Consider the following 27,485-nt stretch of genomic DNA (forward strand, 5'->3'; position numbering starts at 1 on the left):
ACAAGCAAGTGCCTTTTTCTGCTTTACTGCTACTTCACTTTTGTTGCATTTTCTGAACAGGCTCTGTGTTGTAAACAGTCACTTGATGGACAAATCAACATGCATTTTGCCTTTTACACCTCCATTCATATGTAAAATCATTAAAACCTACTAACACACCCAAAGGAAAATGAGCAAAACAATCTGTAGGAAACTTTGCACTTCCACATTTAAAAATAGCTTTAGATACAAGGCTACTTTCAGCAAGGTGGAGCTGCATCCTTTGCCAACCACACTTCCACAGTGAGTTATACTTTAGTAGACACTCTCATTTGTACAAATAGGAAACTGTTTAAGCCACATTTCACCCAAATTGTAAAGGTAAACGTTTGTCAGATAAATTTTCAACTGTACATGTTTTTCACCTCATTAAATGGCTCAAAGTATCTAGAATACCAACGGTAAAGAACTGCAAGTGGATGAGAAACCACAAAGCGAATGGAAGGTGCTCACAACACTGAAGTGAATAAATATGCACCCTAAAGATTTCTAAAAATCGCCACAGACATTATGAGTCTTTCAAGGCTTGTTAATGATGCTCTGTTTCTCCTGTAGCTGAGCAGTACAGACATGATTGTTCACTCAACACTTTTGACAGAGACTAAAAGTGAGGAGATATGTAGGTCTGACTTACCAGTATGTGCTGTAGCTGCTACAGTCCATGCATACAACATGCTGTTGCTTTTCTTTTTCCTGTTTTTCCAGTTTTTTGAGGTTATTGGGTGGATTTTGAGAGTCTTCAAAATGTTTTTTTGCATGTCCATTTACGTATCTTTGTGGGTGAAAAAACAAAAAATGTTAAGCAAGGTGACTTTTACCTAATGATATCAATTAAAATTAATTAGTCATAATATGTCAAAACTAGCATTTTGATTTTCTCCACTCAAGATCCTAGAGTAATCTATAAGATTGCAGTTGGATGACTAAGAATGTAGACCGCGTCACTTTTCCCTGCAATTTTTCAGATTGTACATTCAATTGTTAAGTTGTATTGGGTGAGGCGGACCTACGAAAATTTGGCACAAGTATTTTGTCTTAATTGCCATTTTTTGTATACCTTTTGTAAATATGCCTTTGCATTTATTTAACTATGAAAAGCTCCAAACTAAATCAAAAAGTGTCATCTGGACCTGCCTCCTAATGCTGCTTCTGCTATTTTTATTTGTAAGCAATGTGATCACTTTCTCTTATATATTTTTTTTTACCAAAAACATTATAAATTTTCTTTATATTAGGAAAAAATAGCACTTCTTATTTAAAAGGAATTTTTGCTAAATAAAGTAGATTTAAGTCCCCTTCCTCATTACTACTGAGCATACAATCGTTATTCACCTATCCATTTGTCTTGGTGCAATGTGAAACAAACTAAAATGCTATCTAAAAGCGGAGATACACACAGATTGTTTTCCTATTACGTAACACCATCACCAACACCCATTTTTATATGGTAAAGCATGTTTTATCATATTGCAAATAAAACTTTGTGGCAAGAAGGTCAGAACCAAGCATAACAGCGGCCTCTGCAGTTTAAGGTAACATAAATCATGAACATATTAATCATCGTGATATATGCTTTTATGAGAAAATGTGCAATACGTTTGAAGGCTGATAATACTTTTATACTTTTTTTTCACAAAAATGTATACTATATGGAAGTTAATTTAACAGTTAGAGAGCCTATCATATCACTGAAGATTTTGCTATAAATATCCCTTTCGAGCTACATGGTAACTTACTGTAGCTTTAAGAAAGAAGATGGGTTAGTGGTAACAGATCAGCTAGAAGGAAAAAGGGAAGGCAACCGTGCAGTGTGTGTGTGTATATCTATCTATCTATCAGAGAGAGAGAGAGAAGGAGTAGCACAGTCAAGCAGTAAACAGATAATATTCTTTTGTACTCATGGGAACCAGAAAAGCCATCCCACATGGCATTCAGGGCCTGCAGTGTGTACAGGTTGGTGCATTATGGATGCAGATCTTATTTAAATTTTTCTTACTGTTATTTCCTGTGTTGAAACCTTACCTTTTTGAAATAAAACCATTTTTATACATATGTCCCATACACTCCAAATTAGTGTAAAAAACTCTCATAAACATAACCATATGATGTAGTGATTTGTCTTTGAAAATTCCAACTTTTCTAATCTTCAGATGCATCTGTCCAGTGGGAGAAGAGTTATAATTAAAAGCCTAAATTAACAAATGAAAACCCAACAAAATCACAGGAGGGACTAACAAACAAAAAAAAATGACAAAATTATATAAAAACATCATTATAGCATACCAAAGATGACCAGGATATTTGTTCCCAATATGCTGCTTATGATTGTAAAGTAAATGCAAAACCCTACGACTATTTCCTGAAGTTCACATACAAAAGAGGCCAATCTATATTGGTTTATTCTCTTCAAAGTCTCTGGTCTAAATCAATTATTCCTTAGTGCAAACAAATACACACAGTACTGTATCATCTGTAAATGCCATGTTCCAATACTTGCATGTGCATCAACTGTTGCACAAAATGATAGTCAATATAACTGGTGCAAAGTATCCCAAAATACTAAATGGGAAATAAAAACCCTACACACAAATACTGCAATGGGCCAAAAAATAGTATTACAGACTCCATAACCTAATGTGGTAAATTTCGACAATACAAAGAAGATGAGCAAGACGAAAAAAAAAAAAAAAAAAAAAATTGTTACACTAGGGTAACAAGTGGCGGCACGGTGGCGCAGTGGGTAGCGCTGCTGCCTCGCAGTTGGGAGACCTGGGTTCGCTTCCCGGGTCCTCCCTGCGTGGAGTTTGCATGTTCTCCCCGTGTCTGCGTGGGTTTCCTCCGGGCGCTCCGGTTTCCTCCCACAGTCCAAAGACATGCAGGTTAGGTGGATTGGCGATTCTAAATTGGCCCTAGTGTGTGCTTGGTGTGTGGGTGTGTTTGTGCGTGTCCTGCGGTGGGTTGGCACCCTGCCCGGGATTGGTTCCTGCCTTGTGCCCTGTGTTGGCTGGGATTGGATCCAGCAGACCCCCCGTGAACCTGTGTTCGAATTCAGCGGGTTGGAAAATGGATGGATGGATGGGTAACAAGTAGTAACTATTTTCTTTCAAGGCACTATGTGCAACTGCTGATTTAAACTTTTAAAATGATACAGGAAGGAGAAAAAAATAAAGCCCTAAGGCCGGGTTTATACTTCACAAGATGCAATGCGTGCTTCTGTGGACACTTCTGCTACGCAAGCGGTGTACTGTTTATACTTGTATGAGTATTCTACGTAAATCTGGAAGATTCCACCAGGTGGCAGTGAGAAATATCATCACGGTCAGAAAATGTTCGACTTCCTTGTGTTGTGAATTGCCTGAAACATCCATTACTTTCCCAGGAACCCTTGCCACAATATCTCTAAAAAGGATGGATGTTTAATGATTACATCTATCAATCCAGGGATGCGTCCTTTCCAGCATGCATTGGGCGAGAGGCAGAAGCACTCCCTGGACGGGGCATCAGCTCATCGCAAGATGAATACAAGCACATACATACACTAGCGTCATTTTAGCATCACCAAATCCCAAAACCTGCATCTTTTTAGCATTTTGCCAGCTATCTATAAAATGACTCTTTTTACCTTCTAAGGTTTTAATTCTCCACTGCTCTCAATTATATCTAATTTAGTTAAGTTTCTGAATACTCATAGTTTTTGATCACTCTACTGCAACACTAACAAACTCTTCATAATTTAACATTTCATAAGCTGTGGAAACCCACCAGGAAAACATGCAGACTCCAGGCAGGGAACATCAGGGATGTGACTCCATACTTTGAAGCAACAGCGCTACTGCTCCGCCACCATGCTGTCCCACATATCTAATTGTTAACTTCATTTAAATAATGAATACTTTTAACAGTTTATCTGTAAAATTTAATATATATACTTCAATGCCTTTCATCATGAAAGTGATATCAAGTATAAATCTAAAGAGTCTAAATGTGCAGAGAGCTGGAATATCATACATTTAATGTGGTCTGTGTGGCAACTGCCACTTGACCGCTGGTGTTAGTTCAGGAGGAAGCCCCAGAAGCATGTAGTGATTAACAACTGGGTCGGTCTTAACATGATGTTTACGATATTCTACTTTAATCTCAAAATTTCCACTGTAATCTCATAGTTTATTTTGTCATTAAAGCCAAACTTTCTAGTTTAATCACAAAATAGACGTTTTCATTGTGTCCTTAAATTTTTTTTCTCTGTGGCTCAAATAAGCTGCTGTACATTCTGATGCTGTTGTGAAGGTGCAAAAAAAAAAAAGAAGACACAGAAAGATGGTATGTGAGACCTTTAAAATGTATCATGTCACTATGATGGGGAATATGTGACGCTTGAAAAGCACCATCAGCACATTTGTATGCCAGCATTTTGCTTCATTATGATGAACCATTCATCAAACATTGAAGTACACACACTGATCCTGCAGGATCAGCAAAGCGGCTTGTTGTTGCATGCAGATAGTAAACAGAGACTCTGACATCATGTTCCAACTTGAACATCCTGTATCCCCCAATTTTTTGCTGCTACTGCAACTCGCGCACATGTTGTGTTCAAATGAACACTGGGAACGTGTGGCAACCATGATGCATGTGCATATGCGTTCCGAGTGTGAAGTACAAGTCTGCCCGGCACAGGGTTACTTCACTGTGTGTATTGTCCCCTTACAACAAACATCACATGCTAACTGGGTGTGGTCCTCTGCAATGGTTTGAAATTTTCAAGGCCTTACAGTACTTGGGATGAATTCTTTTATATATGGATTCTGAAAGAGGTTAGTTGAGGATGCCAGTTTAAACATGCTACCTCAGAATTCCAAGGCACAAGGTTTGAGATCTAGCTTGGCTAATTGTAGGTATGGCTTAAATGCCCCCCACATATCGATGGACCAAACCCCAGTCCCAAGACAAATAAGTTAGGTTAATTGATGGCACTAAACTGCCCAGGGTTAGCGAAAGCAAGTGAGTAAATGAGTGCCTGTTTGCCTTATGACTGACAACCAAGTCGTCCAGAATTGGTTCCTCTATCACACCAGATGCTACATTCCTGTACAGAAAAATGTGAATTCAAAAAGTGGATGAATGTTTTTGTTTAAGGCCCCAAAACAGAACAAAGCAACTTATTTACCTTGTTTAGCAGGATAGATATGAAACTAGTTATATTCACACAAAAGGCAGTGTGAGCAGACAAGATTTCCAAACTTTTGTCCAATTATTCAAGAAATTTTCACAGTTGATTAATCACTGGTGCAGCTTCAGGATTGCTTAAACTGCTTTATTTATAGGCCACATTGTTTGTAAGATGTCTTGAACACACAGTATACTTGCCTTTAAATGTAACATGATTTATGACCACATTATGGTCATGTGACAATACCCCATAAAAGATTGTTAAACAGTGGGAATATCATACTGTACATACTGACTGTTATTTAAAAGGAGGTACTGTAGACAAGTTTTGAAGGACTGTGTGTGTGTGTGTGTGTGCAACTTGGGGAGAATTAGCAAAAATAAAAACATTAAGTGCCTTTGAAAGTGTCATAATAGCAGGCACATCATTTCTGGCATAAGCTGATTAGGCAGGGAAATCCCGGAGAGTTTTTCCATGTACAAACTCTTAAATTGAAAATGTATCGAGAATGGAAAACCAGGCAAAAATATTTGGCCTATAGTAAATCAGTGGTTAGAAACATCCCATTAAATTGAGGAGCAAATGGAGTCTGGCAATATTTGTACTGAATAAGTTATACAGGAAATAGCTCAGTACAGCAGTGGTATGAAACTTGTTGCATCTTGCCATGGATGATGTGCAGAAGCAGATGACAAAACTGAGTGCCACTCCTTTCAGTTGCTGTTGTATCAGGTTTCACGCTTATCCTGTTCATATAAATCTGTCTACTACCGAGATGTGCAGATGGGAGGACAAGACATAGGATGAGTCCATAATTTTATCCTGCTGGGTGCCAATAATGCCATTTGGTGCCCAGTAAAAGTGGAGAAACATCTGAATGCCATAAGTTGTCTGAATGTGTTTACTGATAAAGTGCCAGCCTTCAGTTGACATCTGAACCAGGACAGTGGTCTATTCGACAAGTATAGTTTTATCCCAAAACTGTTTTACAACTTTGGCAGAGACTTTATCTTAAAGTAGTGGCCTTCCCAGTCATCATATCTCAATCCAGACGAGCATCTGTGGGATGAGATGGAATGAGTTTACAGTATTCATAAAAGAGATCCACTAACACTTGGTATAACTATAAGACAGAAGATGAAGGCCAATGTCAACATGCTGTATTATGGAAAACTTGTTGCACCAATGCCTAGTCAAATCCAGAGTATTCTACATGCAAACAGCAAGTTGTCAAATGAAGTAGGCATTTGGTGTATTATGAAACTCTTAACTGCTGTTTTACGCCAAAATCATATAGCCCAGAGCTTCTCAGTTTTACAAAATTATTTTTCACACTACCTCTTATTTAACTATTAAAAGTGTGTAGGATGCACAATAACCCTCACAGGAGCACATCATCATAGCATACGGCCCCCAAAGTGCCAGATTCAACTAAAATAGAATGAAAGATAGCAATGATGCAACCTATAAGAGAAAAAGGCTCTGCAGGGGGTGGAGAACAAAAAGCAAGGAGCATGGTCCACACCATAAATAAATAAACCCATGAGGACAAATTATTCTCGAGGCGCCATTATGAGTCCACTGTTGAAAGTGCACACCATCTGACAAGCAATAAGGAAAGGGACTACAGACAATTTAAATTGAATGCATTCACTTACCTCCCACAGTGAACACTTGAACAAGTCAGACACACCCATGGGCTCTTGTTAGAACGGCATACTGTCAGAAAATATAAAACAGGATAAAAGTGTCAGTCTCTCCAAAATCAGTACACCTATAAAACAAAGTAAACTCAAGCCTGGACACTCTGTTAAACTGTTCAACAGAATCTTTCAAAAACAACTTCTGTTAGGAACTCAACTGCACAATTACCTGTAAATGACCAATTTAAAACACATTTAATAACCAACTGCAATATTGATTGGATGATTGTAAGTCACTCATTGTTTGTGCTACAAGTTCCCAATATGCTGAATATAGAGCATGCTTTCAAATCTGATTGCAGTATACACTTCCATGTCACTGGAGAGAAATCACTCTGCGTCAACTACATAAGCTCTGTATGCCCATCCTCTCCATTCAAGAACATGAAACAGAGAAGGGCAGTACTCAGACATTTCTTACTGGTGTCACCCCTTTAAAAAGATGAGACATAGCAGCAGAACATCCTCTCTCAGGAAAAATGAAATCTTCCAAAAAAAAAATGTAAAGGACGTTCTGAAAGGCTCTGCTTACATACAGTATGTGGGGGGGAAAAAAAAACAACCCAGCTTATGTGTGGACTCGAAGGTTTAGGCTGTCTTAAGATATTTATATATTTTTCCTCACAGTGCAACATGTATGTGTTAGTATCATACACTTATATTAGTGACATAAGGAATTAAAAAAATGCAGCTGGACCAAGGGCAAACTGACATACATAAAAACTATCACTCATTTGCTCATTTTCTGAACACACACTGACATTCAGTCTACTGGATCCTAACCCCAGCAGAGCCTGGCCCAAAGCAGAAACCTATCAGCAACTATTACTTGGATTTAAAGGAAACATGTTAGCTTCAGGCTGGCTACAATGCAGTCTCTTTGACGTTTTAAATGTACAACTAAAACAGCTATAAAAACAATATAGACATTTTCTTAAGTCACCTCTCAGTCCCTGGGATTTCTTGGTTCTGCACTAAACATGGTTCAGGTGCCAGCAGTAGAAAATGAATGTTAAGCCTTAATATAACATTCTCTAACCTGTTTAATCCAAATAAGGATATGTGGTAGAAGCCTTCCCCAGCATCATACACAAGGAATGAAACTGTCTTGGATGAGGTACCAATCCAGAGGAGGGCTCACTCACACACAAACTGGACTAAGTTCGAGTTACCAACTGAACTAATTTGCATGTCATTACGGATGTTGAAGAAACACTGGAATGCATAGAGAAAACCCCACTCAGATACAAGATGACTATGCAAACACCTCACACACAACAGCCTAGTGTGGGATTCAAACCCAGGACTGCTGAATGTGTGAGGCAGCGAAACGTAAGATTGCACCACCCTGCCAATGATTATTCATTCCTAAATTGTGTACTTAAACCCAAAGTATAAAACTTAAACCTGCAAGCTCAATGTAAAGTTATAAAGTAGTCTGTATGTAAGTTTACTGTAACGAATTATACATAGTACTGAATCGGTGGCAACAAAGTGTATAGGTTTTGTTTTGCTTCTGTGTTGTGGTAAAACAATGCTGAGGCTGGTATGGCAAACTTAAAATACTAGAATGTTGAGTATTTCAAACGAGCTACTCTGGGCATCATGAAATACAGCTGACACACCAGACCTTTACAGTAAATAACAATAAACTCTTATGTAAATTTCTGCATGAAAGCTATGTTGTTATTCTTTGTCATTTCTTTTGTCAGGTGCCGATGGCACACTACACAATTTTGAGTCTGAGAGTATGTTAAAATGAGTGACTGCATTTGCTGTATCTTGCCACCTTAAGAATATCAAATTACAAAACTAGGATTCACAGAGGAAGACACTCACTTCAATCTGACAACCAATTAATGTGCTGCCTGACTATGCTGGGGCTAATGTGAATGTTTTCCAGGTATGGTGTGTTAGATCACAGTCTTGGCCTTTCTTTGTCCTCCTTACAATTGGCTATAGTAGAACTAACACAAGATATTAGACAGACAGCTCTCTCTTCTGTATGCGTACCTCAAAAACAGAGGTTTTCTTCTTTTTTTTTTTTTACCTTGTGGCCACATTGATTGCATTGTACTACTAGATAAGCACCAATTCTCTCACACACATAAGAGTCTATGCCTACAATTTAAGACTAAATCAAATCTGTATTGGTTTGTTGAGGAGGGGCATAAGAGTTCCACAAAAGATTCACACTACACGACTGGCAGAAATACAAGCCACAGCTGAAAATGTCTTGCTAAGATTATGTTAATCAGGACTACATCCCCCTCCAAAAAAACTCCCACTGGAATAACTGTGCAGTGTGAAGCCAGATTAAGGCATGTATAAAGAGACACAAACCAAATCATGACATAGGCACAGAGTACAGCGCAGCCATTGTCGCCAACATTACTAATCACTGCAGAGAGCAATGAACAATATGAGCAGAGTTTAAAGTGCACAACTGTATCTAGGGAGCAAATGAGTTACCGTGGATAAGGTGATTACACATACAGTATCTTGTAAGATAATAAAACCCCTGTATTAGAAAACAAAGCAAACATAAAACAGCTAAAATATGATGAATGTGAACTAAGACATGAAATCAAAAGGTTCATATCATAATGAAGCAATGGGAAGCCTTACTATTCCTACCTTTAAATACGAGTCTCTTCTGATATGTTTCAAAACAGCCTGGATCTCAAAAACAATCCCAGAGTACTGTAGGATAGGTGAATGTAAAGCATTTCGCTCTCCTGTAACATAAAAATTACAGAACTAAAAATTCTGCTTTACTGGCCAGCTGGGAATTCTTAAAAACAATGCTTCAATTCATCTTAATGAACTGAGGTCTCCCAAAGAGCCATCATGCGGAAGGGAACTCCAGTTGGAGCAGATCTTCAAGGCTCATTCAGTTCAAATTTATTCATTTTGGACATGATAGTAAAATATGTTCTTAAAATATATTTGCACACTGTAAAACAAGAACGGCACTAATGTCACTTTTCTTTCTAGTACTACCTAGGACCTGATAAAGTCATGTTTGTGAATGGTTCAATCTATCTTTTCTTTAAAGGCTCCATAAAATTTTACAGCCACCCTTGGTTACGTGGAGCTTGTTCTGACTTGGAAATGCCTTCAACACAGCCCCCATGATGCTATGACTAACTAGTTCAGCCTCTGTCATCATGCACACAACAAGACTAAAGCACTGTCGCTATCTGTGCTTCTTTTAAACAAATACTTTATTTTTTTGCAATACTGGCCTTTTCATATACAGTGGAGTCACATATGCACTGGCTCTCAAGTGGTTTGGACTTATGACAGTATTCACTGTGACATGGAAACTTCAATCTGCAATGAAAAAGTATGTAGATGAATATAAAAAGAAGCTGAAAGAAATGGGTGTGTGCAGCATGGAACATTACAGAGTAAGAAAAAGTAAAACATTATATTAAAGAAGCAAAAAGAACAATTAGCACCATATCTTTCAGCTTGGTAAACAAAAAAAACTCACATTTTATGTTCCATTTTAAAAAAGTAGCATAAATATGTATAACACCATCATGTATGTAGTAATTTGAGAATTTCTAAGTGGGGGGCAATTTCTCTGAAACCGAGCTTAATGGATTGAGTAAGTTATGAAATTTGCTCCTCAATGACGAACACCTTCTGGACAACTTCAATAGGCCTCTCCATGCATGTCAGAGCAGAGGTCTAGCAAGGAACTCGGCACAAGGGGAATAAACACTTCAAGCATGAAAACACAGCATTTAATACTATTCAAGTGAAGAAAGAATTTAGCAAGAACTACATATGTGAAGAATGGTCTGGTTATAGCTATTAAGTGACAGCACTGAAACTCCAGTTTACTTTGTTGCAGGAATAGAAAATAATGGAGTTTTTTTAAGATATCCTGTAGGTCAGTGTGAGCAAACTACTGGAGGGCCATATTGCCTGCAGATTTCAGTTTTAGCTGCCATGGTGATGAAAAGCTACATTACACCAGTAAAGTAACCATTTGCTTGAGTGAACTTTAATCTGGTTTTCTGTTTTTAGCCTGTTAAGGTAGAACAGGAACACTTTTTTTTCTGAAATTTTCCTTCAACAGCTAACTTTTAACAGAATATACAGATATAACTTGTAACCTGACAATCAGATTCTATTGTCTACATTTCTATCCACTTATAGCAAGTGGCATAACCTTTAGAAAACAAGTGATCTGAATAAACACATACTAGCCTGATATTAATCAAAAATTCAGTGTATCATATTCTTATAAACTTCATTCACCTTTTTCTATTTCTGCATAAGCTTTCCCATTGGGATTAATAAAGTATCTATCTATCTATCTATCTATCTAAGCAACTGATCAATCACTAAAATCATTGTATGTGTAAGCAACACTATTTAAAGCAAAAAATAGGTATCAGAAAATCATGGCCATGAGTGTAAATCATTTCAGAGGGTGAATGAGCAAAATTAGAGATTAAAATGCTTTTTTATTCACCAAGTCACAAGTCCCTTTGGCATGAGTACATTTAGATCAAAAACAAGCATTACATCCATCACCTAAAACTTATCCAGCCAATGGAAGCTCTACCACCAGAAATGGAAATCACTGATGAAATGGTCTCCAGGATGACCGATTGTACATAGTAAAATATGGACTACACTCTCTCATCCACACATCTGTACAACAAATGGACAGAAACAAACACATGAGAATGCAGCCTATGTACTACACAGTCTCACAAGCTATGTCAAAGTCCACAGCAATTTAGATCCACTTTTATCAATATAAAACAAGGAATACTCAGACAATTGGAAAACATCGCTTCGTCTAATAAATCTTGGTTACCGCAGACTATACTATGGAATGACCAGGATGGAGCGGGTGGCCATTTGGCTGAGGTCTCTAGTACTATGACTGTGCCTGACTTCGTCGGTTGACTTTGTGTTAATACAGTCCTTGGATAACCCAGAGGTGCTGCCGACTAGAGGTTGTTTTCCTCTCCTCCATTGTTAACTGGCCATAGATGAACAATTAATTAATGGACAAAAACTCTATTTATATGAATTGGTTTTAAACTACTTTGTTTTACTGTCCGTTTAAAAAAATCTGCTTCCTTATGTGTACTCATTATGTAAAGACTGTACTTAAATTTACCTGTAAACATGGCACAGCACCCTGCGTCTGCATACAGTGAAGAGTACTATACAGAACTAAACTGATACTGAAATCCCCGGTTGCTGTTGACAGAAGAACCAGGCAATACAAAGGAGTCCATAAATCCATCTTCCTTGGTGGGGGACTACAAATGCATTGCCTGGTATGATTTCTGCTGATTCACAGGGTAGGTGAACCCAAAAAAAGAGGTAGGTAATCAGGTTTCTTAGTTTATGAAGGATAATAGTATTCAAGGATGCTAATGATTCTAAGCAAAATACAACAAATACCTCCCCTCTGAGCATGCTTCTAATTTTTTAATTATAGCGTATCACTGTTTAGCTCCTAACTCAGCAACACAGCATTAATGCAGAAGTGACACTTCTGTAAGTACTTTTATTTAAGCCCTCTTTTTCACAAGTTCCTGTATGGAGGTGTTCAGATATGTACTCATATACACGGAGTTAATACTGTGAACAACTGTATGCTGTAAAAGTCAATATATCATATGTAGGAGTATTCATTAGTACAGTTTTAGTGTCATTCCACACTTTGTATCCCACCTTGATGCCATCCTGCCAGTTCATCTTTGGTGTACTAGCTCAGTGATACAAGAAGAACTTTAACTGACCAAACCCAGGAGCAGTCATATTTGAGTTGATACTGGAAAAAAAACATGGATCATACAAAACTTTAAAAAGCTGCTGCATTATACCAACTTAATTGAATCAGTGAAATAATGGAAAAAAGCTTACCTTATTGCAAGTATAAATTGTGTATTAAGAGCTTCTAGAATTCAACAGCTTACAATTTTATTTTTTCATCTATTCATCAGTTAACACATTGCATAATGTAATATACTCAACCCAATTTAATCTAATTCAAGGTTGTGAGAGGATGCAGAATATCCCAGAAACATCAGTTACAGGGACTAGACCATGACTGGGCTCACTTGCCATCACGGGGCCAATTTAGAGGCACAAATTAACCTAAAATACAGGTCTCTGAAAATCAATGCAGAGCCAGAAAGAATGCATTGATTCCAAACAGATAATGAAGAGGTAGACAATTTGAACACATCCGGCAACACTAACCACCAAATCAGCATACCAGCCAAAATTATAAATTAAAACATTAAACATTTTTCATACACAACACCACCAGGGCTTTCTGATGGCAACGATTGGTCAAAGACATGCCTTTGATGACAGAACCTGTATTGAGCTAAATCCTGATAGTGATTCTGGTATAAAGTGTACAAATAGGCCAAATAAAATGCAAGAAAGAGCTAGAGGAATCGGCAAGTGACTATTGGCTTAAAAACTACTCTTCCTTCTGCTCCTCCTCCTGCTTTAACGGATGTTGTTCCAAACAGAAAAGCTGACAGGTCCAGGAAGTGGTTGATTTTTGGAAACCTCCGACTGTATTCTTCTTCACTGTTTGTAACCTGTGTGCCAACACACACATTCACAGGCACCAGTTAGAAACCATGCACTGTTGTCATTCAGCTAGATTAAATATTAAATAAATGATTACACTTGAACCCATAAAAAGAAAAATGTTCCTGCTACCATTGTCACGTCCTCCTGTGACACAATACAGAAGACATGAAGTAAGAAAATGACCATATTCAGATTTTCACATGTGCAGTATACTGATTCTCCTACTGAGTTGTGGAAGATGGAGTAACCAGTGCCATTCCATCACAGGGCACACTAACCCACAAAGGACCATATTACAGTTGCAAAGTAACAATGTCTTTATAGGATACAATTCTGTATAAAGTTCAATGCATAAAACACAGGGACAATAAGAATCCTTCTTACCTGGACATTAAGCCAGGGTCCAAATGCCTTGGGGTAGCACCAAAATTCTATAATTACTTAGTTTCTTACTGTGTAATAATACAAATTGCCCCTATTTACTCTGTAATGACCCGTTATCTTGTATAGAATGTGTCTCTGCTCTCAAAGACAGGAAAATGGAATAATTTAAAAAAAAGATTAAAAGAACAATTTGAGGGGGCAAGGCAGAACAGCTTGAATTTCAGCTTAGTCACATTCTTAGCTGAGTTTGGACACCCACTGTATTTTCTACAAAATTTCCCTGTTTTCCTTCCATAACCAAAGAGTCTAACTGGGTCCAGTGTGTATTTATTTTGGCTCACCTCTCTCAAAAAATGGGAAGATTCTTAAATTTCAGTTACTGTTTTGTTACAGATATCCTCTTTATGTCACACTATCTGTCGCAGCATAATTACATGTATAGTATCAGTAATATTAATATTACAAAACGCCTTCAACAAGACAATCTGCCAACTCAACCTGAAATTGACCAGATTAACTCATCCCCACATTTCCTTTCCCTTCCCTATTTCCTAGAAACTCTTGTTTTTCTTTAATTTTAAATGCTAGTCTACACTGGCTTCTTCTAATGAGTGTCAGTATAATATGTATATTTGAAAATGTATCCTAGTATTAGTTTGCTCTGCAAGTCAGATTTTTACAGAATTATATTTAAAAAGTATAAAAAGGCTAAAACACGCACATGGAGTAGTAGGTGTAATATATTCAGGTAAGCAGAGTGCAATGAAAATCTTACTTTCATGTCCATATATGTTCATATATGGAATGAAAATGTTTATTCCTTTGTGAGTGGCGCTTTCATATACATTTTTTGGTGAACCATATTAATATACACTGGAGTTGCCCATTTGATTCATTCACATGAGCTTCCAGGCAATACACCTGGTGTAGTGTTAAGGTTCCAAGTACCAATCCTACTAACAATATTGTGTGACCATGACCAAGTTACTTCATTTTTGGTGACTTGATCAGAAATGCAAATCATGCGACCACATTGAAAATCAGGTATAAATATACTTGTGACTGAATTTTGATTGGATCACTCAGACCTATAGTTACACGGCATAATGGTACTGGAACAATACTGAAACACACAAATTTTAAAACTGTATGTACTAGCATTAAACAGCAGCTTTCAATTCAACACCCTCTACACTCAGTAAATTAGTTGGGGGAAAATGTATTTGGAGGTGTTGGAGATTACCTCAAAACAAAGGCCTTGATGGGGATTCCAACCCCCAAGGCCCATTATTTTGACGTAATCAAGACTTCAATAGGGAACACATCCCTCATTGTATTGATACAATCGAGACTTCACGCCTCAATCACTATACTGCTTCAATGCCAATTTTACTCAGACCACATTCAGAGATGGTCATAAACTGATAGTAACTACATTTAATACAAGCATGAAGACAAATTAATTTTGTATCTACATACAATGATCATGTAAGCGGACTAATTTGAATTTTACACAAGGAAGGTGACAACAGATCTGTATCGAGACACAAGTTAAAGCCAGGTGTACATGTAATCGGGCCAGAAAATATCCAGATACAATCCAAATATGAAGCATGTTAATGCCACGTGTCAAAGGATGCCATAGACTGTTGTGCCGTATTCCAAGGTCCAAATCCTACAAGGCCACAGTGGTTTCAAGTCTTTGTTAAGGCCAATTACACCAGAGCCAATGAAAAAACTCGTAATTCCGGTCCACCTTAAATCCCTTCGTAACTCTCCATCAACGTCTTTTGTCTTCTAAATGTGTCGATAAGCAGCGAGCGGCCTGCTATACCTTCTCCCAATCCCCCCCCCCCCCTCAACCCCCCCAACGCCTCAGAACGGGCAAGAAGTTCTCCCAGTTCCTGCCTTGATTGATTATCTGGGAGTGAGCTACATAGAATTGTAAGGGGAAATAATCTGATATGTGTTTTGTGTCTACAACAATCTATGTAAACACATCGTTAAAACAGAAATGTTTTTCATGTTTTAGTAATAAATGACAAAATGTACACATGAACTGTAGAATATGTGAAGGCTGATGGCCAAATATCAAATAAACACTTTTACAAAAGGTGCAAGTACGATACGACAGCTTCCGTGGTGCTGTTAGAACTGCCGACTTATAACCCAGAGGTTGCGAGTTTGATACCAGCTCTCGGGCAAATTTACCATTTAGAGTAGTGAGCTGCTCTTTTTGTTAATATTATACAATAAAAACATACATTTGATTTGTGTCTGTAACAGCCAGTGTAAATTTATAATACTTGTAAAAATAAGTGCTTTTTTTTTTTTTTTTTTCACTTTTACTCTCTCAGTCACGATCATGGTACAACACCCACTCCCCCGGCCCAGATCTGATGTGGTTACTTTTTATCTGAAACTGGGAATAACTGTAGATGTGAGTGGTGTTTTGCGACAATCGAACTGGAAATTCTCTGATCTGGAGGGATAAAAGCTGACACACAAACGCTGGTGAATCTGCCTTATTCGTATCTCACCGTCACTTGCAATTTTTTTAATTCAGTTTTACTGAGTGTTCCTGCTCATGCTGAATTAGTATGCACCTTACGGTCCATGATGTCAAAGCCGCACTGACAAAAAAACAGAGACATAGTTATACAGTGATCCCTCGCTATATCGCGCTTGGCCTTTCGCGACTTCACTCTATTGCGGATTTTATATGCAAGCATATTTAAATATATATCACAGATTTTTTGCTGGTTCGCAGATTTCTGAGGACAATGGGTCTTTTAATTTCTGGTACATGCTTCCTCAGTTGGTTTGCCCAGTTGATTTCATACAAGGGACGCTATTAGCAGATGGCTGAGAAGAAACCCAACTTACTTTCTCTCTCTCTCTCTTGCGCTGCCTTTCTCTGATCCTGACGTAGGGGGTGTGAGCAGGGGGGCTGTTCGCACACCTAGACGATACGGACGCTCGTCTAAAAATGCTGAAAGATTATCTTCACGTTGCAACCTTCTGTGCAGCTGCTTAGTGAAGCGACATGCTGCACGGTGCTTCGCATACTTAAAAGCTCAAAGGGCACGTATTGATTTTTGACTTTGTTTTTCTCTGTCTCTCTCTCTCTCTTCCTGCTCCTGACGGAGGGGGTGTGAGCTGCTGCCTTCAACAGCTTTGTCTTTTAAGTATGCGAAGCACCGCGGCACAAACAGCCCTATTGATTTGTTTGCTTTCCTCTCTGTTTCCTTTGAAGAGGAAGATATGTTTGCATTCTTTTAATTGTGAGACAGAACTGTCATCTCTGTCTTGTCATGGAGCACAGTTTAAACTTTTGAAAAAGAGACAAATGTTTGTTTGCAGTGTTTGAATAACGTTCCTGTCTCTCTACAACCTCCTGTGTTTCTGCGCAAATCTGTGACCCAAGCATGACAATATAAAAATAACCATATAAACATATGGTTTCTACTTCGCGGATTTTCTTATTTCGCAGGTGGCTCTGGAACGCAACCTCTGCGATGGAGGAGGGATTACTGTATATGATATTTGGAATTATTCATTTTATGACCTGTATAGTACATTTTGGAAAACATTGTGGCACTGATGCAACATTATTCATATTCATTCGCATAACATCTTGCGCTTGTAATCAGTGACCGCGTTTTTTTTTCTCGATCTTGCCAGTGTCCACTTTTGGATGCATGGGGTTGTTTCTTTTGTACTCCAGGACATGCAGAGGAAAGAATAGTACAGTGAGGTCAGTTCCACGCAATAGGCAATCATCATATTCAAATATTAACAGTTCACACACAACCAAGGGCCGTCCTTTCTACGTTTACGACATGTGTACTTGTTGCAATGTGCACACTTCTCTCTGTGCTGTGGTTACTATTACACTGAAGGGGCTGGGGAAGCAGCGGTCTTGGAACAGAAGCTTGTCGATGTGTACATTCACCATAAAGCACTTATTTCAATAATATACAACAAGTGAAAACTGAAGAACCAAAAAGGACTAAAATGCTCTGTCCCTAGGAATCTATATATGAACCAGTCAGCAAAAGTAAAAGACATATATGGGCTAACAGAGGCAAGTCAAATAGAAAGAGGTAATAGACTGGGGATGCTCACTATCGCCAATCCTGCTTAACATCTATGTGGAGAGGAGAATTAAAGAAGCACTATGAAACAACAAATCGGCGGGGAAAGTTTGAGGAAGATGGATTACTGTACATGGTAAGATTTGCAGCCAACAAAGAAATAACATCAAACAATGAAAGAGGACGACAGAAACTAATGAACAAAGTAGAGTACACGTGTAAGAGGTATGGAATGAGGATCTATATAAAAAAGTGAAGGTGATGTGCATAACAAAGGAAATAATGAAACCAGTAATAATAAATATTGGAGAACACATCTTGGAAGAAGTAAACAGCTTCTAATATTTAGGAAATATGCTGTCACAGAACTGAAGAAAAAGAAATAAAAATATGCTTAGCAATGGGAATAGAAGCTTTCAATGCAAAACAAAACTTGGCAAGAACTACAATAGGTGGAACACTGAAGAAAAGAATAATAAAAACGGTAATCTTGAGTGTTGCATTGTATGGATCAGAGACATGGACTATATGAAAAGGGAATATAAATAGAGGGGAAACATCTGAACTGTGGCCATGTAGAAGGATAGAAATTATCATTTGGATGGATAAATTGTCTAATGAAAAAGTGGTGGAAAGGATACATAAATTGAGGACCATGTTGGAAATGGTGAGAAGGCAAGAAAGCTGAATGAAACGTGCACTTAATAGTGAGGGATTTCTGAAGATTGTGTTGGAAGGTAAACTGGAGGGAAAGAAATCAGGAGTAAAGCCAAGGCAGGACATGTTATATTATCTGAAAGATGGTAAATCATACCAAGACATGAAAAGGTCAGAAGACAGAATCGAGTGGAAGAACCAGCAATAGAAAGATTTTCCCTACAGCAGATAACTAAAAAATAAGCAGCATTGGATTATAACTAACAAATTTCAACATTAATTAAAGAGGACAGTGGATATGGTATATACAGGAGTGTTCTATGGGTGATAGTCTTCAGCTATATTACATCAAGAGCTTGGAACGACCTCCATAAATTAATGAGATCAGAAGACTCATTCTTTAAAAAAAAAAAAAAAAAAACCAGCTTAAAACTCATTCATTCAGGAATGCTTTGAACTTAACCTGACATTCTGACCCTTCTTTCAGTTTACCCCCTCTTTCTAGATGCTCAGGATACTTGGCTTTTGTATCACAAATTTTGTATATGTTGTATTTTTATTGTGTTTTTGGCAGATATTATTTGTTTCCAACATAATATTTTACATATGTTACATTTAACATTTTAAATTTCTTTGAGGTGCTTTGAGCATGGGAATTGCACTGTTTAAATAAAATGTATTATTATTATTATTATTAGAGTAATAAAAATATTTAGGGACAATCACTGATAACAGGCTAAACTTTGGTCTTAACACAAAACAAATTTCTAAAGGAGCAGCGACAGCCTTTCTTTCTTAGTTATCTCAATTGTTATAAAGCGGTTAAAACCATACTGACTCTTTTTCACCGGTCTCTCATTAAATCTGTTGTTACAGTTCCTTTTTATGTACTAGTTTGGTAACTTCAGCATTAAGTACATAATCCACCTTAACAACATTGCAAAAATAAGCAGTAAAATTATTGGTTTATCACTGAACTGTATTACAACCAGGTTAGAAAGAAGGCCCACTCAGTTCTGTCAGAGAGACGGCCACTCTCTTTTTTTCCTAAATTTCAGTTGTTGCCATCAGGCTGTGGATTCAGCTTTCCATGAGCAAACAGCAACAGATTTAAGAAGTCTTTTATTCCCAGCGCTATAAACATCTTGAATTCTGTTACTTGCAGGGAGTTGCTGATGAATTCGGAATTATTTTGTGTTCTGTAACAGGTAATTATTCTTTTTAATAATTTTTAGTTTGTGTGTACCTTTAATAACACTGGTTGTCACTTGTAGTGTTTTGACTTATTTTCTATATGTGTAAAAGTGCCTAAAGACTTGTTTCATGTAGCAAAAAAAAAATACATTACCAAATATATTTCCCTCCGGGATAATAAAGTTTACCTAACCTAATTATCTGAACTGCAAACAAGCATCCATTCAAGGTCCAGGTCTGAGATTTTCTCGAAATGCTCCAAAAAAACCCAACAAAGACCGGTGATGGCTGCTGGCCTTACAAACAATCTTTATTTTATGTTGCACTTTTCTGTAATGCATACTTATCTCAAGATCTTTAGAATCTGTGATCTTTAGTGCAGATGCTTAAATTGTAATTTTAATTGTTTTACAGCTGGAGCACAAACATGTTAGGGAACTTGTACAGAGTCACAAGTCGCTCAGAGAACAGGATACATTCTGATGCAAGGTCCACTGCATAGTCACCAAGCCACACTTGCTGTCGTATGTGCGTGTGTCTAGAAACCCGTTAACCCTTTGCGCCCTGGATTCGGCCAAAGGGGGTTCACGCTAGTAATCCCGACTGGGGTACTACTAAGAGGTCTGCATTGGATGTACTCGATATTCTCTACACCCTGGTTTTGTTCAGCTTTTAAGCCGACCGTACGAACTGCCGTTGTTTAAGATGAAGATCTGGAACACTTAACAATGAACGCGAGTGCCTACTTGTAAAGTTCCCAGCGCGGCACTTCATGACCGAGTGTTGCACAGACAAAGAGAGATGAGGTACACGCTTCACTTAAGTAAATGGAGCGGAGTTCCAAATCGGATCTCTTCCTCTTTTCGTTTATTCAATGTTAACCTTTAAACAACTTCAACAATTATAATAATAATAATGATAACAATAAAAGTTGTGCCAGCCCCACCCCCGTCTCTCTCGATTCTGGACCACGGCTGTTCACTAAATTTCCACTTTCGCCTCAGTCGGCCTGCAGCTCCTTAAAGCGGCACCACTTGCCAATAGCAGGCCAAAACTCAGCCTGCGGAGTTTCCTGGCAGGCACGATACGGTTTACTAGGTCAGCCACTTACCGCTGCAGCACCAGGAGGAGGGCGACCCATTGGGGAAGCGAGTGGAATCGGGAACGATGCAGACGCTGGCGCTAAGGTGCGGGCACTCCATCTGATGCGAAGAGACCACTACTTCCCACAAAAGCAGGCAGGGCGACCCCAGGTTCACGATAGTATCCTCCAGCGCGCGTCTCTAAAGTGAATCTTTTTTTTCGATCGGTAGTTTGTTGTTTCGTTAATTGTTCCCAGGACCCTCTCACTCAAAGCTCGCCACGGCCATCTTTCATACAGCGTGTCTCATTAAATCACAACGAGCCGCTGCCCGGGTGGCAAGGAAATCCATTCCGCGATTTCCAGTCAACACGCGGGCCTCTCTGCAAATCCAGGCCGAAGCCGTGGGGGCGGAGGGTGGACTGGAGGACTGTGAGCGTACGTTTACTGCATTAGGCGTATACGATTAGCTATACTAGAGAGGAGAGCTGTCTTACGTGGAACAAAGCCACATTATGGTTTGAACTGTTGTACTGCATTGAGACAAACGTTCGCGTTAACACGCCGGCGGCCTATTTATTTATTTGTCCGGCACTATATTTATCCAAGGCGACTTACAACATTTATGATACAATAGGGTACATTTCTTTTGGTTTTCCAATTGGAGCACAGGCAGGACAAGTGACTTCCTTAGGACAAGTGACTTCCTTAAGGTCACACAGTGTCAGTGGCAGGATTTGAAACCACAACCTAAGGGTTTGAAGTCCAAAGCCTTAACCACAACACCACACTGCCTCGACTAAAACACCCAATGGTATAAATTAAATGCACAACGGTTAAAGACTGCACATAGCTTGGAGAAACTAAAGAAAAAATGTTCGATATAAGGTAATAGAACACGTGGATGACACTTTCTTTGAAGCTGCTCCATAATTCATGAGGTTCAACACTTAACAGTCTGAGCTGTTGACAGTATGTCAGTGGGTGGCTGCAGTAACAGTCCTCATGCCACCAGCACGTCACAGCTAGGTGGCTGATCTGCATGCCTGAACAGTCGCCTCCTCTGATATCTGCAGACTTCTAATTCAGTACAGTGGTACGAAATTACACCACACTTCCAGTGATCTGTGCTGGAGCAGCTGCTCTTTTTAATAGACACAAATGATCTGTACAAGAATATAATCAATAAGCTGGTTAAGTTTGCGGATGATGTAGGATCAGCTAAATTGTTATAGAGAGACTTGGGTAGCATACAGACCTGGGCAGATTTGTGGCAGATGAAAGTTAATTGAAGTGTATGTAAAACACTACATGTAGGAAGTGAATATGTTTGATGTGAATACAGAAAGAAAGGTCTGAACCTTGAAAGTACACCATATGAGAAGGATCTAGGAGTTGTAATGGACTCATCACTGACTACATCCATACAGTACACAGGAGAGATCAAGAAAGCTAATAGCGTGTTAGACTTTACAAGGAGAGGTCCAACAGTCTATTTTAAATGTGCTTTCATGTCATCAGATTGTGCTCTTTCTTTTATGGCACATACTTCAATGTTTTAAAGAATAGTTCAAAACATTTAATCCCCAAGGAAAGTCATGCAAATGTGAAAGAGGATGTGCAAGTGGCGGTGATCTGCAATCACAAGTGAAGCTTTCTGCTCGTTGGGTCCCACACTTGCTGTTGACAGAAAAGAAACAGGCCCTCATGGAGTTCTCCAAATGATTCCTTATGGATTTTCAGAAAGAGCATTTGATGCAGTTTAAGTGAATCTAGAAAGGGTGACGAAGCTTGTTTACAAAATGGACCCAGAAACCAAGCAACAAACCATGGTTTAGTCCCAAGAAGGACAGATGGAAAGCATGGCTTCCCAAATCACATATCAAGGTGATGTTTGCAATTTTCTTTGTCATGGCCAGAACTGTGGCAGCTATCCCATTTCACAGACAGTATCTTCCAAGGTTTACGTGTAGAAGTACCTAAAAGAAGCTTTTGAAAATCTTCACAGAGCCACCAAAACTGTCCTCTTCTTCAGTACCTCTGGAGTCAACTTTATTTAGACCCTACCTTATTCCCAGAATCAAGCCCCTTGTGGCTTATGGCTTTTCCATAGTTTAACTACTGTAGTCTTTTATCATGGACACAGTTTTTCATTATATGAAGTAATTTGTTGTATTGTGCTGTTATTATATTTATTGTTAAAAGAATGTCATTTTTACACTTATCTTTGAGAGGTGGTTTCATGCATCTGAATACAGTTCTTCTGTTAAAAGTTAATTTAAAAAATCTGTCTACTGTATTACTTCACTAGCAACACATGCAAGAGAAGGATCACATCTTAAACTGGATGCCAGTTCATTAACAGGCAATATTAAACACATTCACACATCAAAACATTTTTAATGTCACCTAAAAACAACAGTATGTATGCTTTTGTATGGTGGGAAGAAACTGCAGACTCTAGGTGAAAACACTGAAATACTTGGGGAATGTGCAATCAAGGTTCTGCATTTGTTGTAAAGAATTATAAGTTACAAATTTCAAAACACTTCAAACATAACCTGTTAACTCATTAGCTCATACTTAAAAACAGCTTTCACATTTACGTCTGTTCCATAGTGTTTAAATTCACAAGTGACATTACTCTTCAGTGTTAACATTAAAAATCTCTTTACTATAAAGGTTTCATTTGAGGGCTAACTGAACCTCAACATGGTTAAACGTCTTTACCAAAATAAGCTTAATTGAGAACTATTACTCAATTAACATCAGCCACATGTGTCTTAGTTCCAGTCCTAAAAGGCTTTTTTAAAGATGTCTGTGACTTGCTAAGCAACACTGTATTAGATATAGTTAATTGTTTATTGGGCATGAGCATTATTCCTGTTTCTCTAAAAACTGCTGTAGTTAGGGCACCACTTAAGGATAATAATCTGATGATGTTTCTTGGACAATTTTACACCTATCTCTAGCCTGCTTTTCCTAAGTAAAATTCTAGAAAAAAGCAATTGATCACAGCATTCTTATTGACCACCTTAGACAGAGGGGTTGGCCTTTCTTGTAGTGCCTTGTGTTGGTTTTAATTTTATATCAAAGGAAAAAAATTATTTGTTAGCTGTGGTGATTATACAGTACATCCGAGATCCACAATGTTATGTATGGTGTGCCATAGGGTTCTATTTTGAGTAACTTATTTTCCTCAATCTACATTTGAAACTTTAATACTTGGTGGCAAACAAAAAAGTGAGGACCTTAGAAATACATTAAGCCATCTGGTGTTATAAATAAGGGCAGAAGTAAAGAATGTAGTTGTCATTTTTGATTCTAAGCTAAACTTCAAAGTGCCCACTAGGCTGCATCTTTGACTTAAAAAAACACTGCAAGAATTAGATTTTTTGTATCACTGAAAGACCGTGAAATGTTAATACATGCATTTGTTTTTAGTCATCTGGATTACTGAAATACACACTATTAGAATTACCAAAAAATATAAAAATTGGCTGCAATTAGTCTAAAACACAGCAGCAAGAATTTTAACTATAAAGAGAAAATTAGAGCCTATCTCAACAGTCGTAGCATCATTATACTGGCTGCCTGTGTCATTTGCAATTGATTTTAAAATACCTTTGATTGTATACAAGGCTCTAAACAAACTACCACCTTATATTTTGAAGTGCTTGTCCCCTTATACTTCTAATTGTGATGTTAGATCCTCTAATACTGGCTTATTCAGTATTCTGAGAGTAAAGCATTAAAGAAATGGTGAGGTGGATTTCTGTTTTTATGCACCAAAAATCTGAAATACTCTACCATTAGAGATATGTCACACCAGTACAATTGAACACTTCAAAAAACTACTAAAAACCAACCTATTCAATCTGGCTTTCTTGATCACTTAACGAATTATTAGATTCACTAGCATTATTTTTATAATGAAGGCAGGATGTAATTTATTCTTTTCATAAAATTCAGTTCTTATTGTTTTATGGACTAGTCACTAAACAGTACTTTTGTGTGTTTCTGTTTTTTCTGGTACTCTGTGGTGGCACTATGTATATCTGTCCTCAGGCCTCAGTATGCTGCATTCACCCGCATTGCTGGAAAGATGAATAACAACCACATTTTATTTCTTGTATAGCCTAAATTCACTCAAGGAATGCGTCAGTGGGCATTAACAGGTCCTGTTTCTTCACAGTCCAACTGTCTTGACTACCTAAGAAACCCCCCACCCCCCAAAAAAAATCAACTTTATATGAAAAAAATGGAAGAAAGCTTTGGAAACGCAATTCAAAGAAAGACTCACTCCCAGGTACTTTGGGCGCGCAATAGGTGTCAAAAAATGGTGTAAATACAGAACACAAAACAGAACAAAATTAATCCAATAGTAGACACAATAGTCAAAAATACTGTACTTTGTTCTTGCCCAGCACTCCTCACCAAGTGCAAGTGCAGAGCGCCATGACAGCTCTCAAGGCAAGATGCAAGAATGGATTATACCACTCATTAAATATAGAACTATCACATATACAGATACAGATTTGTTCAAATAAATCAAAACCAAAGTAGAAACTAATTAACATAAATTAAAAAATAACAATACCCGTCCATCAGCTAATTATAGAACCACTGCAAGATTGTTGAAAAAGGTGTCAGACAAGCCAGACAGTAGAGTTCTGGAGACCTCGGCCAACAATCTGCCTCCCCGCTACTGGCCATTCTAAAGCTGAGACACTGCTGGGTCAGCCAGTCTGATAAAAGGACCTTTCTGCCCGAAGATTCCAGTATTCCTTTATCTGAGTTGACTTTTCCATGTCAGGCAAACAACTTGGCAGTACAGCAGTGGCACCAAGGCCCATATAAGGATACTGAGAGTATCCTGTCAATGGCAACACATTCATGAACTGTGGAGTGCCTAGAGGGAATTGGGCAGTGTTTTGGCCCTGGAACCCCACAGGTTTATTTTCTCCAATTTGTACTGAGCTGGACATTATGATTCTCTACTGGCAAAAATATATTTTCCTTAGTTTTTACTCTCTTTTTGTAACTTTATTTAGCCATCGTTATTGTAAAACACTTTGTGCTTCTTTCATGTATAAAAATGTGCAATATAAATAAATGTTATTTTGCAACCCTGGTGTGGGTGGTTGAGGTTTGGTTTGGCACAGCAATCGCTACAATCAAAATTTGCATCCTCAAGGGTGGACTTGAATGTGACAATGGAGTAACATTCCTGTCAGAAAAATCATCTGTCACTGGTGCCATGATCTATAGATTTAACAGGTCGATGCTGATCATGCTGACTTGTCACCATTGAGCTATTAGCAGCCAAGTGTTAAATGTGAGACGCCAAATACTCGGACAAAGAAGTAAAACTTGTGAATGCAATGCATGCATGTCATCATCAATTGGCAGTTTCCACAGTTGCTCTACAAAGAGGACATTTTTTTTATTAGCTCAGCCGGGACTATGGCGGCCATTTCAAGCAGAGATGGTTCTAGGGTTTTTGCTGACCTACTGTAGGTGAAGTTGTAAATGGTGCCCAGCAATCCCATTTGCTATGAGAGGAATCATCACTGTCAGACCTGTACATTGAGACCTGGAGACAGGACTGAGGACAGATAAGTATTTAGGAACTCGAATTCACAATTTGAGAATGTCGTGTTATAGCAACGTCTGTTTACAACACCATCTTAGAAAAATACACTCTTGACTGGTGCCATTTCAGAAAATAAAAAAGGAATCGTGTTGTATTGGTAGTCTTTAACGTTTCTTTAAAACCACCAGCTAAATGTGTGCCTTTCGATGATGGTGACATTATTATTATACATAGTATTGTTGTTTTTTTTAACTAACATATACCATATCATATACCTGCAATTTAAATTAATAAAATAAATTGAAAACTTAAAGAATAATGATAACATTCAGGCAGTCAATTTCCAACCCGCTATATTCTAACACCGGGTCACGGGGTTCTGCTGGAGCCAATCCCAGCCAAGATAGGGTGCAAATCCTGGGCAGGGCGCTAGCCCACCGCAGGGCACACACACCAGGGACAATTTAGGATCGCCAATGCACCTAACTTCCATGTATTTGGACTGTGGGAGGAAACCGGAGCACCCGGAGGAAACCCATGCAGACACGAGGAGAACATGCAAACTCCACGCAGGGACGACCTGGGAAGCGAACCCAGGTCTCCTTACTGCAAGGTAGTAGCGCTACCACTGCGCCACCATGCCACCCTAATGCAATCTACCTTTACAAAAAAACGCACAACTGCATTAGCGTGCTCGGAGCGAAGCACAAAAATGGTTGTCACCAAAAGAGGAGGATATTTGCCAAGTTTTAACACAAGTTTTAATGTATGTCCATTTGAGAAACGATCATAGTTTGGATTAAATCTGCTTTTAGCAATTCACTCATGAGCTAGTTCTGTTGCCGTTTTGATCGTTTAATTTTTTTCGCCATGTTTGTCTCTTCTATGCTGCAATTTGAAGATTATTATTAATGGCATCATCATCATCATTGTTGCTGCTGTTCGTGTTGTTGTTGGACCGTGTAGGTCA

At 38.3% G+C, this 27,485-nt stretch overlaps 1 protein-coding gene across 2 annotated transcripts in view; it reads right to left on the minus strand.

Moving 5' to 3' along the window:
* The window catches only part of usp3 (ubiquitin specific peptidase 3), a 41,949-nt gene extending 20,604 nt beyond the window's left edge, over positions 1-21,345 (minus strand). Inside the window, exons 1-4 of one of the 2 annotated variants that reach the window (XM_051920632.1) lie at positions 20,950-21,345; positions 6,868-6,928; positions 6,203-6,268; positions 674-811 (exon numbers count right to left, since the gene is read on the minus strand). In XM_051920632.1, coding sequence (XP_051776592.1) covers positions 674-811; positions 6,203-6,268; positions 6,868-6,928; positions 20,950-21,040 — 356 coding nt within the window. In that variant the 5' untranslated portion in view covers positions 21,041-21,345. The remainder of the gene's footprint in view (positions 1-673; positions 812-6,202; positions 6,269-6,867; positions 6,929-20,949) is intronic. The other variant, XM_028822598.2, reaches the window with a different exon arrangement.
* Between the last annotated feature and the right edge of the window lie 6,140 nt (positions 21,346-27,485).

The sequence above is a fragment of the Erpetoichthys calabaricus genome, chromosome 17, assembly GCF_900747795.2.
Source record: "Erpetoichthys calabaricus chromosome 17, fErpCal1.3, whole genome shotgun sequence".
Taxonomy (NCBI): Eukaryota; Metazoa; Chordata; class Cladistia; order Polypteriformes; family Polypteridae; genus Erpetoichthys; species Erpetoichthys calabaricus.